The 15,892-nt window shown below is 38.9% G+C and overlaps 1 protein-coding gene across 1 annotated transcript; it reads right to left on the bottom strand.

Moving 5' to 3' along the window:
- Positions 1 to 1,683: 1,683 nt before the first annotated feature.
- mogat2 (monoacylglycerol O-acyltransferase 2) lies at positions 1,684 to 13,464 on the bottom strand. Its single transcript, XM_015001266.2, has 6 exons — positions 13,306 to 13,464; positions 10,097 to 10,275; positions 4,054 to 4,258; positions 3,738 to 3,912; positions 3,239 to 3,438; positions 1,684 to 2,275 (listed from the first exon to the last, which is right to left on the bottom strand). The coding sequence occupies exons 1-6, from the start codon at positions 13,397 to 13,399 to the stop codon at positions 2,121 to 2,123; spliced, it is 1,008 nt and encodes a 335-aa protein (XP_014856752.2). The 5' UTR covers positions 13,400 to 13,464; the 3' UTR covers positions 1,684 to 2,120.
- Between the last annotated feature and the right edge of the window lie 2,428 nt (positions 13,465 to 15,892).

Here is a 15,892-nt window from a genome sequence, read left to right as displayed (position 1 = left end):
CACTAAGGAAATATTTTTTAAAGGATGTAATAAGTACTAAACCACCCAGAAGAAAATTACAAAAAGGTTAGAATTATGTACATATGCTTATATGAATATCAGCAAAATTATATTTAAAAAAAAAAGAAATGAATACCTTATAAAAAAACAAATTTTGTTCTCATTTAGGTGACAAAGATCATGGGAAAGAAACGGCAAATGTTTGAGGATAATAATATAGAACACTTTAGTTTTCTTTGACAATTTTGTTTAAATGTTTGGTTTATGTTTAAAGGTCTTGCGGTGGATTAAAAAAAAAGAATACCAGGTTCAGAAAAGGTGCAAAAAGTTTTTTTTTAATATTCTAAAGTTTTTTCAGAAAGCTTCTGAAAAAGAGGCACGCATTAACTCCAGAGAATAGATTTTTTTTTTTTTTTTTTTTTACCAAATCAGAGGTTATTGCTGTTCTGGGATAATGTCTCACATAGTGATGCAACTTGATGTCTTTTATGTTGTTTCAGAAAGTTACAGGCCTTGCACAAAGCCCTAAACCCAGACAGAGTCTGTGTTAACACACCAAGTCTGAGGAAACAGGTTTAAAACTTTATTCCAGCTACATGACTGGGGACAAAGGGTCCCAAAACATCAGGCACATGAAAAAATAAAATATTTAGATAAAAACATGTAAAGTATATTACACATTTGATATGTACATATATCAAATATACCTTAAAACAAATTTGACTTTGCGTTGTCCCTTTAAAAACCCCTGCTCTTTCTGAAATTTTGCCTTCAGGAAGTTGTCACATCGCTCCTCTATTAACTCTTTAACAACGTTTTACCTGAGAAGTAGCTCATATAACGAGCTCAGCAGATGCTCAGTTTTACAAAGTGTTTGCTAATTGCTGTTGGCTAGTCTGAAGGAGCCGGGTGGGGGAGTCATGAGGGAGGACTGCTCTGTGAGTTGGAACTCAGACGTTTGGAAACTGCAGCTCTGAGGAGAAACTTCGTCCTTGAAGCCGCCACTCGGTCCACCCAGGCGTTTTGCGCAGCTGAGCAGTTGCCACGGGAGATTAACGGATTTCACACACATGAAAGAATCAAAGCAACACCCCAGGTGTGTTTTTGATGAGGGAATAACATTATAACATGACTCAAAAAAATAAATTTTTACATAATACTGCTCCTTTAAGAGATATAAGTAACATAAAAGTAGCACATTTGCTCCAGAAAAAGATGATTGTTCTTTTTAGGTGGGAAGGCGAAGAAAGTGCCACAAAAAGGTTGTAAATTGACTCGCCTCTAAATATTATGAACCAATATTTGTTTGGCAACTTATATAGCATGTCTGCAAAACGTATTTTCATTAAAAAAAAAAACATTTTAAATGAATTAATCAATTATAACAAAAAGTGAGAAAGTGGACTCCAATATTAGACCAAAAAAACGACAGAGAGCAGCAGATATCACCAGAATTTTCTGTCTCACTCGGAGATTATCTGGACCACATGGGAGCTGAAGTCCTGACAAAGTCCGGTCCATCTCATGTGTTCTGAAAGGGGTCACAACGTTCACGGCCTAATCTGCTTCTCTAAATACCTGCAAAACAGAGTGGGGCTAAAAGGGCATCTCCTTTTCTTTTAACTGTGTCTCTGATCCAAGGGAATTAGCTAAAAACACATTTTACACAGCAGGGAACAAGAGTTAAAGGTTTAATATACTTTAATGATTGTATTCATCTGAATCACATATGGACAGCAACTGTTTGTACATTCAAACTTTATTTTTTTTAAATTGATTCAAGGAATATTTAGCAGCAGATGAAATAAACACAAATGAATTAGCCATACAAAAACAGCATTTATTTAATAAATGTTAAAAAAAAACATTCTTGGTGTTTATTTATCATCCAACCTCAATTACATTTTCATGTAAATTAAAGAAAATGTGGTCAATCTTTGCAGTTTAGCTGAATTCAACACTGACTGACGTACCAGGAAGCATTATTCTGTTAATAACCTCACTGGCAACGTTATGGCAGGTCCACCACTTAGTGCTAATTCAGATCAAACCGTTAAACTATCTGAACCCGAGCTTTAGATATAAATAGCCATTCAATTCCCCGCCTGCTCGGGTCATGGTCAGACAAAGTTCAGATGAACGTCCTTGTCTACTCCGTAGTTGCCTTTGTGCTCGTCGAACAAGCTGCTGAGCTCGTCCATGTACAGCTGGTGGAGGGCGTCGAGGTCCTCGCCGCTCGGCTTCTCCTTCTTCTCCACCCTGATCAGCCGGCCAACTGCAGAGAGGCGACAGGGTGCAGGGCGGCCTGCTGAGAGCCGGTTTGCAGCGTTGCATGAGGCGTGTTTACCTAAAGCACGTGCCGTGCAGGAGGGCGGCGGGCCGTCCAGCATCACAGGGCTGTGAGGACGTCTGTGAGCATCACTCAGTGAGTGTTCATGTCACAAACGACTGATGAGACGCTCAAGGTTTAAACTCCGCAGTAAATGTTACATGCATGGTAATGAACAGTGCCTTGCCATAGTGGCTGTGCCTATACTGATGTACACAAACATGGGTGCCAGTATTGATATCCAATATAAAATTTGTTGTTAATGTGTACTCATATATTATGTGCATATATAAATATAAATCCAGTTAAAAAACACTTTGTTGATCCCAAAGGAAATTTTATTTATTTTAATTTTATTTGTGACAGAACACGTGTAATTTTGAAGTAGGAATAAAACATAGGTTTTGATTTTATTAACAAAAAAATAAATCATTCTTAAAAGTCTGGAGAGCATTTCTGCTTGTCTCTCTTCTACAACAAAAATTAGATGAGTGCATTTAATTAAATGTCTCAACATTTAATTTCCCTTTGGGAAATCAATGGCACGATATTCAGTCTACGGTAAATTCAATGTATTTTGGAATTGAATTTGAATATCACTGTATAAAATCTTGTCCATCCAATCGCCCTTGAAAGTCAACTAATTAGTAAAGAAAGTCCAGATCTCTGTATAAATCCAGAATTATTTAAAAATTTCTTGTCATTTTGAGTCATTTTCTCCCCACTTCAAATTTGCTGTACTTTGCGTTGCTCTGTCACATCTGAAATGAATTCCTTCAAGATTTGTGATTGAAGTGAGACGCTACATAATAATGATGTAGCCCATTGACTTTTTAAATAACTACATATTCTTTGACAAGCACAAAATCTGCTCATCGTATCCCCAAACAATGAGCAGTGCTTACTCACCAACTGTGTAGATTGGTCGTCTGTAGGGCATCAGGCCAAAGGAGTACTGGAAAATACCACGCGCATGGAAAAGAGGCAGGGAGACACCCATGATGCCTTGCAGCCGGTCCTGTGTCCACCGAAGCCAGGTTCCTTTGGGGTTTTCCACTTGGTCATACACTTCATTCTCTCCGAAGGAGAAAACTGGAACCAGGTGAGCTCTGAAACATTTTTGAGGAAATGAGGATGTAATTAATAACACTTAAGATTAAATAAGAACCCCATTTTTCACAGCTTTTTTTTTTATTTTATTTTTTTTATATATATTCTCAGAAGATCTCAGAAGGAAAGTTCCTTTCTCGAAAATATCCTGCAATTGACTTAAAAGTCTTTGTTTTTAGGAAGACATGGTGGGAAACTCAACATAATTGGATTGGCGCCATATTTTGGTAAAACAGAAGGACTTCAGAGAATCAGCCATGGTAAAATTAGCTTTTATCCCGGGGCTTTTTGCGCTTACCCATGCTCCATTGCCATTTTGATGAAGCCTTTCTTATTGGCCAGGAGCACATTGAAGGTGCCAGGATGAGCATCGAGGGCTTCTGGGGCCCCGCCAACAGCAATCACAACAGCACTCCCGCCTTTCTTCTTGCGGAGCGGATAACTAGCGCTTTCTTTGTCCGACGGAATCAAACCTGCAAGTTTGGAACAAGGAACACGTGGGCTAAAGCTAATAAAGTTTTTTTTTTATGTTGCTTCAAAAAGTGTCTAAGTGGGATGTGAAGAAGAAGCAGCAGGATAGAAAATCTGATCAGAAAAACTTGTCAGGGCCTCACCAGAACACATGATGTAGTCCCTGAAGAATGGCGCTCTGAACCACAGAGGCAGCATCAGCAGGTAGCTGGTGAGGCCTGGAAACAGCTGCGGGAAGCCAGTGGCGTCGGTGCAGAAGTTGGTGAAGGCTCCTGCTACCAGCACGCCATGAGGGTGGAAACCCAGGATGTAGTTGTGTCTGGGGTCCAAGTCGGCTGTCTTCACCAGCTGCGAAGGCAACAGTGAGCAAATGAACCTCATTTAATAACAGTTTTCAAATTGTGAGTAGGTACACAAATGGGACTGCTGGTACTTGGACTGCAGTGGTAAGTAAATGCTGCTAATGTGCTCTAAAAAAAAAAAAAAAAAGAAGTGGCAAAATGTGACATAGACAAGCGTACAGTAAAGCTAATGTGATGAAACTACCTGAATTTTCCTTGGTTATTTAGCAAAATGCAGAGCAACAGTAGCTAGGCTAGCTGGCCAAACACGGCACAAATCAAGATTTAGCCTAGCTAGCTCTAACACTGGCTAATTTGTTTGATAAATTGCTTACTTCTTTGTCATTCAGTATCTGTTGCAAGTTCATCTTTGCTATATATTTACCTGGTTAGTTAATTGTCCACCCTTCCCTCACGATTGTATGATGCTAGCCTAGTTGTTTGTTGCATTTAACACTGTGTGTGCACAGACACATGAGTTTTTGATTAATACAAATTAGAATATGTTTATAATTTCCTGAAAAGGTTGTTAAGAAAATAAATTTAAAATATGCTAGATTTAAAACTTAACATGTCTTGATTGAAATAGCCTAATTATAGTTTTGAAATTAGTAACTTATTCTGGCCTATTGACCTTTATGTTACCTGTAGTTACAGCAGATGGTTTGCTAGATCTTTTGAACTGCCCTTTATCTGTCTGGGAAACAATCAGGAGAAGTTCCGGCTTTTCACACTCATTTGTGAAAAGCCATAAAACAGTAGGATTTCAGGAGAAGCTCTGCTCTCACTTTGTTTAAACAATGGGCACAAGTGGTCTTAGATCGTGACTTGCAGGAAGTTTTAAAAAGGGTCTGAGATAGCTCCTGGTCGGATGAGCAAAGATACGCCTTATTTGAATAAATTAAAGACAAGAATACGCCTTTACTATAAAACTTTCTACACAGGAGTAACAAATCAGATTTGCTCTTGCAATTCTCCAAAGATGTCTTTGCACGTCTTTGCTTTTCTTTCTTTCTTCCTTCTTCTTTTCCATTTGTCTCAGGTAAATGAATGTATGCCTCTGTTGTTCTGCAGTTTCTGCTGTAATTTTATGTGTTGTTTTCTATTGGATTAAACTCTGCAATTCTGTGACGTCTGCACTCATTGTTGTTTTCTGTGTGGCTACACGAACCTGGGATTGAAGAGGATTGAGCCAGAGAGTTTTCTTAAGAAATATTATAACCTAAAATCTTCTTCAACAAGGTCTAGAAAACTTTGCCATTTCCAGGACTGGATCATGACTTTTTAATCTCTATGTCTTCTGAGTAAGCTAAAATTAGTTTACATTTAGATAAAGTACTGTAAGCAAACTGAGTGCCCTCATTTTGTCTCATTTAGTTCGTGCTGCACCACCATTTTTTTTTCTGTTGCATCTTGGGTTCAACAAAGTTAGGATATGATGCAACAGAGTTACAGTATTGCTACTTCGGTGACTGTGCACTCTATTACATTTAACCCTTGCCAAATAATTAGACTTGCTTCACTGTAACCCGTGAAGCATGGGGTCATTAAACTGTTGCTACAAAAATCAGGGTGTGCACTCGGGTGACCTGTCTGGGCAGTTTTGGTGTCCTTCATGTCCAATTTTAGCACATGTGCAGAGGACATCAGTTGACTGATTTAAATAAAAAAACATGGCTGCATTTGCTCAACTCTAAACCTGTGCTAAAATACCACTGCACATTAGTGTTTTAAATTCATTTTAACTGGAAATCGGTCTCGAAATCAATGGATCAATCTGGGCACACGCATTATTAAATTCCGAATCACTCTTTGTATTGAAGCTCAAAGGAGAACTTATGTGAATCTCAACTGTCTTTCAATTCATTCTTAACATCCTGAAAGAACACTGCGAAATGGGGATTGTGGCTCTGTGGAACCAATCGGTTAATGAATGACCTTTAGTGAAGAGGACTGGTAGAACTTTCTCTGTTAGACATTGAGTAGTGAGCAGATGATGTCATTTTTAAGTAACACATGACCGTCATAAACGCTAAGCATCAAGCCTTAATATTTATTACTAATCACTGGATATGTTTCTACATGGCTAATGTTTTATTTTGTGTTGACAGAGTAAAGGGGGCTTATTACAAACGGACGTCACAGTTTTCAAATATCTAGTCTTTTTTTAGGTTAGGTTGGGATTCTTGTTCGTTCCAAACCTCCTTTCAGAGGTATAGGTACGATAGGGTTTAAAGTGTCCTTCCTTCTGTGTGTTTGTCACAAATAAGGGTTGCAGAACATGAAACCAATTTAAATACTAGTCCAAGACAACACAAGCTAACATAAAATGCAGTTTTCAAATGAAGGTGCTTATTATTAGGGAGAACCTTTTACCCTAAAGTTCAATAAAAAAAAAGGACCTCTGGTTTTCAGTCAGCATTTTCCGTCATAGCTACATGCGAAGTATGCCCTCTATGTTCCTCAAGCGGTGTGTGAATCTGCGTCACTGTCTTGTCTGCATTCATTTTGGTTCTTTTAAGATGTGAACACACATCTGCAGATCCAGTGGAATTAGAAATGGTGGGTACAAGCACACCAATGCAACTCCCTGGTTGTCCTTGGATGCATGGGCTCTTTGTCAAAGATAATGCGCTGTATAGTCAGATGATGCGGGACATGATTTACTTTAAAGTGAGTGGATGAAAAGGGGTTGGCAGGTTTTTTTTGTTTTTTCCCCCCCATCTGAAATCTCTTAAACTTCAAACTTTTATTTGGTATCTCTGCCCACAGGAGATGAGTGCAGAGAAGAGGCACAGACACTTAGCAAATGCTGTTAATGTCGGTGTGTGTGTGTGTGTGTGTGTGTGTGTGTGTGTGTGTGTGTGTGTGTGTGTGTGTGTGTGTGTGTGTGTGTGTGTGTGTGTGTGTGTGTGTGTGTGTGTGCGTGACGACACCTTGTAGATATTTGAAGATTTTTCTTATCTTCTCCTTATAATGTCAGGGTTTTAAGATTTAATCCTCATGTCTGCTACTATGTATGAAACGCATTTATATATATATTTATGTATATTTGTGAAGACTTTCACTGTGTCATGACAGTATGTGAGACAGATATTCTCAAAAAAAAAAAAAATCTCGGTGATCCTACTGTCTGCATGCACCGCTCCTGGTCAGGAACAGCCAATCAGAGCCAGGAGGAAGGTCTTAGCACTGTCAATCATGCTTGTGTACCTGCTGCTTCTGGTTGCTGGTGCTAATGTCAGAAAACAGCTCACTGTTATGAAATAACTGTTCATCTGCCATCATTGGCGGCTATGCTAACTAGCTTGCTCTATTGTGGTGGTGGAGCTGTAGTTCAGCAGAGAGATAATGAGTGTTAGTGAGAAGTACGTACATTAGGGTGATTGACGACGCTAAGACCCTCCTCCTGGCTCTGATTCAGATTCTCTGTCTCATACTGTCATGACATAGCGAAAGTTTTCACAAATATGTATAAAAACATTTTTTTGTATATATAAAATGTACCTACTGCAGCTTTAATATACTCAGCAAGAACTATTTCAGCACATTAGTTTAGTGGTGTTTTTTTCTTAATGTGTAACTAAGCACAATTAGGGCAGTTGGATTGCCTGTTGTAAAATCTGATCGACTCAGAGGGTCCAGCTAAACAAGTCCATGTAAATTAATGTGTTAAAACCAACGGGTAATTCAGATCTTCATCCACAATTTTTTTTCTACATAATTCTGTTAAAATTGTCGCAGCTGTGAACTGACTGTAGGCATTCTGTTGAAAATAAGCAGCTGCTGCAGGTTTCAGATAGATACTACTAGATACGCATCTAATAAGTACACACCTGGTCTGTGTCAGCTCGTTTTCATCATGCTAACATGCTACTGGACCGCTGTTATTGTTGTTGCACTCGGTCTTATCAGGAAGTCCAAAGTCTTTGCAAGCAACAGAAAAACATCCATGTAATGTTATGAAGTTTGTTACGGACGCAGTAGAGTCTCGATATACTGTTTGTCATTATGTGTGTCAGACAGAGAGATGGGTAGGAACTACTTACGTTTACTTGAGTATCCTTTTGTGGGGAAAAAATCAATTTTTGTTTATAGTTTTACTACAAAATACTTTTGAGTAAAATTCCTGGAAACTCAACACAAGATGAGTCAGTTTGCTGAATACAGAACAAACACATTCAAACCTGAAATGCATTCAGACCTACAGTTTATGTCAGAGTAAGACTCCTTGTTTGTACGTTAGCTTTGTTGTTCTCATCTCATTTTTTTTTTATGTCACACTTGACATTATGGATGTCAAGTGTGACATAAAGTGTTACGCAACAACGTAAAATAAGCAATTGCGTAATTATTTGCCCTCTTTAAAGTGGCTGACCTAATTAAGCAGAGGTCCAGTCAGGTGGTGCAGGTAGTCTCTCACAATGAGTAGAATGGAGATCTAAACAGTGACATTTATGCAATCACCTGTTTTTTGTTGAATATTTTTAATTATTATTTTTGTAGAAATACGTTTTTGTTTTTTTTTAGGTTGACTTTAAAGTTATTTTTGTACATTTTTGTGTCAAAAAAATGTCATCGCTCATGATTGATTTGTACAAAATAACTTTTAATAACTGTGTGAATCCTTTTTTTTATAGGGACTGTATACAACGTTTTAGGGAGGCAACATTCATTCATGACCACCAGAGGGACACAATGAGCTGCAAAAACCCCCCAAAAAAACAAGTCTATGTCATACTCATATGATGCAATTAGTTTTTTATTTAACACTAATGTAAGATCCTTTGGGCTGGCAGCAACAACTGATAGGAAGCCTGAGGAAATCAGAAAACAGGAACCATGTAGGATGGTGTAAGCGGAGTTTGTACCAGACGACTGGTTACAAACTCTACATTTCCTCTGTTTTAGTGCAAAACCTCCAGCACCAAAACAGTTCTAACTTGCCTCTGGCACTTTCTGCTCTTTCCAGCCTTTGCACAAAGTTCCAGAGGTATTTCTACGTTCCCAGTAGTTCCTGGGGATTCAAGAACATGCAGAATTTAAGCCATGAGAAGTTAGGTGTTAAACTCGGAAGAGAACTTTAAATAAAATTAAAAAAATAAAACAATCCAAGGAATGTTCTCATTGCTGAGCAATGATAGTCAGCAGTTTCTTTGTAATTGCTCGAGATAGTGTGATTTGTAAAAACACTTGCATAGTTAATTACTTACAAAATAAATATTGCTTCAACCTTTGTATTATTATTTATTACCATAAATCCAAATATGGTGGTTGGAGATTATAACATCAGCTAAATGAGTTGATGTTGCTTTGGCTTAAAAGCGAGTCGCGTGTTCAATTTGTTTGCTTTTTGACATCGAAAAACCAGCAGCAATGTAAAAAAAAAAAAAAACAGATTATTTGGATTGTGGAAATGATCAACAATCCAAATAATCCTGTCATCCAGAAGCCAGACTTACTGACGTATTTCTCTGAAAATCATCAGATGGAAAACCTGTAAACGGGAATATGAATGGACTTTCACCAGTTCTGCAGGCGGTTATTATCTCTGGCACAGTTGGACAAAAAGTCCGACTCAAACATGTAACATGAATGTCTTGCAACTCAGAGTTAAAACCAGCCGATCAGCTTGATTCTTCTGCCTCTTGTGCTTTTTGTTTGTTTTTGTTTTTTTTTTTGCTGTTAGTGTACGTGTGTTAGTCGAACAAGAAATAAAGCGTCGGTTAGTATCTCTAAAGCAAATAGTAGACTGTTATTTGGTGCAAATGACTAAAATACAGATTGTTGTATCAGTGAGAGCACTTAGAGAATAAACACGGCGTTTTCTAAAGCTTTCTCTCACCTTGATGGGGAAATAATCCCGCATGTACCCCCACACTTTGAGGCCACACAAAACCGGCGCTCTGCGGCCGCCGCGCGCCGGCGTGTCGAAGTCATAGTACCACCAGAGGGCGTACAGCACACTGATCAGCCAGAAGCGAGTGAAGAGTAGGTAAAAAAACAGGATAATGCAGGTAGGCGCTGAAGGGGGGAACAGAAAAAACACGATGAGCTGCATAGTAACATGAGAAACAAGTCATGCTGATCTGTCCTTTCTGGAAAAACGAGTGTGGATTCTTGCACTACAGGATACAGCCAACGGCACCAGATTTGACTGGAACAGTTTACATGAGGAGCATGAAACCGGACTCAGATCTGTTTCAATCGTGAAAACCTAATAGTCAGTGTTCACGTGAAAGTTGGGACTATGGGTGATTCAGCAGGCCCCCGTCTTAAACGTCTGATTTAAAAGGGAAAAAATATATTTCCATGTTTAGTTTTAGCTTTTCTCCACACAAAGTGTTTTGGATGAAGATTAAAGAAGTTCTGTTTGGGTCGAATGCGGCCTCTGCTCACATGCTTGCCGCTTCTCTGACTTGGTTAGCAAACCAGCCGTGGCTGTTGCATGCATTTACATCTGTGATGTTAAAAAATGTTCAACAATGCACTATAATTTTAATGCTTTTCTTTCCACAGTTTCCTTTCTTCTTCCACATTTTCCACCAAAGAGATTTGCATACCACATACTAACAATTGTCCTGCAAACAGAGCTGTGGATCTCTGCAGCTCCTCCAGAGACACCATAAGCCTTTTTGCTCTTTGTCTTTCTTTTTTTTTTTAAATCCTTGTCTGCATATCTGTTTATTCAGACACCCAATGACCTTGAAGTTATAGGGTCTTATTGGTACATAGTCTACATTTACTTCATCACAGAAGTGAATCCTTACCAACTGTAATTATACTGAAAGCATAACATCTTATTTCATCATTTTAGTAGATCATTTTAATGTGACACACATTTCTTTCGTTGCTTACGTTGCATGAAATCTGCTGACAAATAAGTATGTCAGTCTCTAATATCTTTATTGTTGGGCTTTATAAGTCATCTACTCGCTGAAACAGACCTAACAAAGAGCAACTTTTCCGCCACTTTATTTCATCAACCTCAGACCAGAAATAAGTGACAGCTTGAGAGTTTGAAAGAAGGTTTTTGCAAATGGCTGAGTAGAGTTTGCAGAAATCCATCGGCTTCAAATTTTTGTGATATAAGTGCAAGTTTGACACAGATATTGTGGAAAAACATACTTGTTATAGTGCATGTCTTGCAAAAGAGAACCATAAGTCAGCGGTAAACTGATTAATTCAACGCTGATCGATTTGAATCAGTAACCAGTCATATGATGGAGTTGTGATGCAAAGAATGCTGTATGTTATACAATTATTAGCACCTTTACATACATGTCTATATATACAGGTGCTGGTCATAAAATTAGAATATTGTGATAAAGTTCATTATTTTCCATAATGTCATGATAAAAATTAAATTGTCATATATTTTAGATTCATTGCACACCAACTGAAATATTTCAGGTCTTTTATTGTTTTAATTTTGATGATTTTGGCAAACAGCTCATGAAAACCCAAAATCCCTGTCTCAAAAAATTAGAATATTATGAAAAGGTTCTCTGAACGAGCAATAAAAATAATCATCTGAATCAACAAAGTAACTCTAAACACCTGAAAAAGATTCCTGAGGCCTTTAAAAACTCCCAGCCTGGTTCATTACTCAAAACCGCAATCATGGGTCAGACTGCTGACCTGACTGCTGTCCAGAAGGCCATCACTGACATCCTCAAGCAAGAGGGTGAGAAACGGAAAGAAATTTCTGAACGAATCGGCTGTTTGCAGAGTGTTATATCAAGGCACCTCAGTGGGAAGTCAGTAGGAAGGAAAACGTGTGGCAGAAAACGCTGCACAATGAGAAGAGGTGACCGGACCCTGAGGAAGATTGTGGAGAAGGGCCGATTCCAGACCAAATTAAATTTTCATCTCCATAAAACTTTTCAGCAGATGGAAGCATGAAGTGCTCCAAAATCTTCTGATAGCTGCTGCATTGATCCTGCCCTTGATAAAACCCAGTGGACCAACACCAGCAGCTGACATGGCACCCAGACCATCACTGACTGTGGGTACTTGACACTGGACTTCTGGCATTTTGGCATTTCCTTCTCCCCAGTCTTCCTCCAGAGTCTGGCACTTTGATTTCCGAATGACATGCAAAGTTTGCTTTCATCCGAAAAAAGTACTTTGGACCACTGAACAACAGTGGTCCAAAGTGCTGCTTCTCTGTAGCCCAGGTCAGGCGCTTCTGCCGCTGTTTCTGGTTCAAAAGTGGCTTGACCTTTGACCTGGGGAATGCGGCACCTGTAGCCCATTTCCTGCACACGCCTGTGCACAGTGGCTCTGGATGTTTCTACTCGAGACTCAGTCCACTGCTTCCCCCAAGGTCTGGAATCGGCCCTTCTCCACAATCTTCCTCAGGGTCCGGTCACCTCTTCTCGTTGTGTAGCGTTTTCTGCCACACTTTTTCCTTCCTACTGACTCCCCACTGAGGTGCCTTGATATAACACTCTGCAAACAGCCGATTCGTTCAGAAATTTCTTTCCGTTTCTCACCCTCTTGCTTGAGGATGTCAGTGATGGCCTTCTGGACAGCAGTCAGGTCAGCAGTCTGACCCATGACTGCGGTTTTGAGTAATGAACCAGGCTGGGAGTTTTTAAAGGCCTCAGGAATCTTTTTCAGGTGTTTAGAGTTACTTTGTTGATTCAGATGATTATTTTTATTGCTCGTTCAGAGAACCTTTTCATAATATTCTAATTTTTTGAGACAGGGATTTTGGGTTTTCATGAGCTGTTTGCCAAAATCATCAAAATTAAAACAATAAAAGACCTGAAATATTTCAGTTGGTGTGCAATGAGTCTAAAATATATGACAATTTAATTTTTATCATGACATTATGGAAAATAATGAACTTTATCACAATATTCTAATTTTATGACCAGCACCTGTGTGTGTATATATATATATATATATATATATATATATATATATATATATATATATATATATGTATATATATATATGTTCAAATCACTTCACATTTTCATGCACTCTCATGTTGACCTTTGTGCTTCTGATCCAGCATTTTAGCAAACTACCTCCAGCACTTACCCAGAGCCAGGAAACAGAAGACCCACTGGACCACCGCGGCAGTCTGCAGCCTCCTGTGGAGGGGCACATCCACGGGTGCGAAATCAATTTTCATTTTCCTGTGAAAGAAGACAGACGAGCCGACGTGCCGCCGCCGAGTCCAAGAAGGACAGCAAGGGAAGGGAAGTCCAAAGTCTGCTCTTCTCACCCGTACACCATCGCCTCCTACTGACTTTTGGCTTATCTCGACTCAATACATGGTTTGATTTCTCAGGATATATATCAGCTTAAACTAACCTTTGACCCAGAAGGGTGCTTGATGCGTGAACGCAGAGCAATCGGACTCGAAGCCAAAGATCCAAGGGAAAAAATGGATGCCACGCGGCTTTTTCATTCAGATTTTTCCACAATTAACTTTTGCTCTTGCAAAATGTGGCTCTTTATGAATGTAACCGCAGCCGGTTGAGCAATAGCGCAAGAGCGCCTCAGTGACACACAGTGATAAAGGTCATTTGGAGAAGGTTCACACATTTCTTATCACACAATGACACTATTAGCACTGCACAGAATGTCTTAAATATTTTTGCAATCCTGTTAGCAGATAAAGTGGTCAGTTTTCAGGTAGGTGCTGTTAAGAAACAGAACAATTTCTGTTAAATATTTCTTTTTGACAACATCCCAAGATGAATAATAAATTCACTGTCTACTTCTGCTGCCTCATTATGTTGAATTCCTCGTCTCACTGATGAAGCAAAAAAAAAAAAAAAAATATGAGTGAAATAAAAATATAAACATGACGTTTGGAAACAGGCTGTCGGAAAACACATACACCAGTTCTGCATTCAGACGGTGTAAGTGTGTTGTGGCCAGTGTGAAACAAGCCCTCTGGGTGCGTAATCAGCTCATATTATTCATGTATTCCACTGTTTGCTGACAGTGTAAGAAAAATAAAAATTCATGAATCAGTAGGTTACTGATGATCAGCGCTGTAGCAGGAGCTGTTTTACACACTTTTGATTGAAGCAACTCCCCACTTTCGCCATCCAGAATCCACTTTCATTTCAAAAACATCCTCATTATGCAGCAGTTTGTGGCAGCAAAGTGTTTCTAATGTTTTTTTGTGACAAACGTTCAAGAGGATAATTCAATACTTCAGAAGTAGTTGCACCCCTCGGACTTTTCGCATTTCATCCCAATGCTTTATCAAACATGAATGTACTCAATCCGGATTAACACTTTATTTGACGGTGTGAACATAACACCTGTCATGAACATGAAGGAGTCTTTATGAATGTTCATCACTGTTGTCGTGAAGTGTCATTCGGTAAATAACGACACTTTTAATGCAATGTTGCTCTAAAAGTTGCATTAATATTCCATTAACTTTGCATTAAAATTTAATTATTTACAAAATAATGCAAAGCAGGCTCTTTTAATTTAGTTTTAATGCAACTTTTAAAGCAACTTTGCAATAAAAGTGTTGTTATTTACCGAATGACGTGTCATGGGAACAGCCATAGATGTTCATAAATACTCCATGTTGATAACACATGTCATGTCATGTTTATGTCAGTCTCATGTTAATGTTATGCACACTCTGTCTAATAAAATGTTAATCCGGATAGAGTAGGCGAGACCGGGTATGGTTGTAACACTTTTTGCTCCAGCACCTTTAACTCACAGAATATTTTGAGCTAGATGAGTTTTCAAACTTTTATACCAAATAACCAGATTTGTTTACTACAAATGGCACAAATTCAGACCTCTGCAAGAATATCACAGACCTCATGAGTTCATGTCAAATATATGGTGTTCCTTTGTTACAACCTACCCCGCTACCGGGGTAGGTTGTAACAGCTGCTGGGGTAAGTTGTAACAATTAGACAAAAGAAGCAAAAACAGAGGCCACACCATGTGATATGTTTCAAAAAGAGGTTTACTGAATTAAAAGAACAATACAAGAACAATGTCTCTCTCTCTCTGTGACTGACCATAACTCAAATATACTCTGTTTGTGTGCTTGTGGGTGTTTGATGTTACATGTTACTGCCAGTTGATATGCAAACTTTCTGACCTAAAAGAAAGAGGAATAGAAAATCAGAGTACATAGACACAAAAAGTGTTTTAATTTGTCTAGCACCTACGCTGGTATTCAGTTCTTCTCTTGTCTCCAGTGACTAACCTGCCATATGCTTACCTCACGTGGTCCATAATACAGGTCTGCTGCCTGAGTCAAATAGTCAGCCAACACTTCCTCCTGCACCTCAGAGAAGACTTTGTTGCTGCTCCAATAACCTACACTGGGAAGATCACTGGACCCCTGTTTTCTCAGCTTCTGCAGTGATTTGCAGTATCTGTGTTACATGGCAGATCCCATGCGCCTTCGCAACTGATCTGACTGACTTGCTCTTCTTTGTGACCTCATCAGATGCCTTTTTCAAAACATCTGCAGGCACCTCTATCAGTCTTTCGTATCCACTGCCTAGGCACTCTGTAAAATTATTAAAATCAAAATGTTCTTAGTTGCATGTAAGGGGATGGTTGTAACACTTTTTAAAGATGTGTTACAACCCACCCCAACCCTGTCAGCCATGTTTAGCTAGCTGTA

The sequence above is a fragment of the Poecilia mexicana genome, unplaced genomic scaffold (genome assembly GCF_051168715.1).
Source record: "Poecilia mexicana isolate PSO_F unplaced genomic scaffold, ASM5116871v1 scaffold_14, whole genome shotgun sequence".
In the NCBI taxonomy this organism is placed as follows: domain Eukaryota; kingdom Metazoa; phylum Chordata; class Actinopteri; order Cyprinodontiformes; family Poeciliidae; genus Poecilia; species Poecilia mexicana.
The sequence above is the reverse complement of the archived record's forward strand: the minus strand, read 5'-3'. Positions and strand labels throughout refer to the sequence as shown.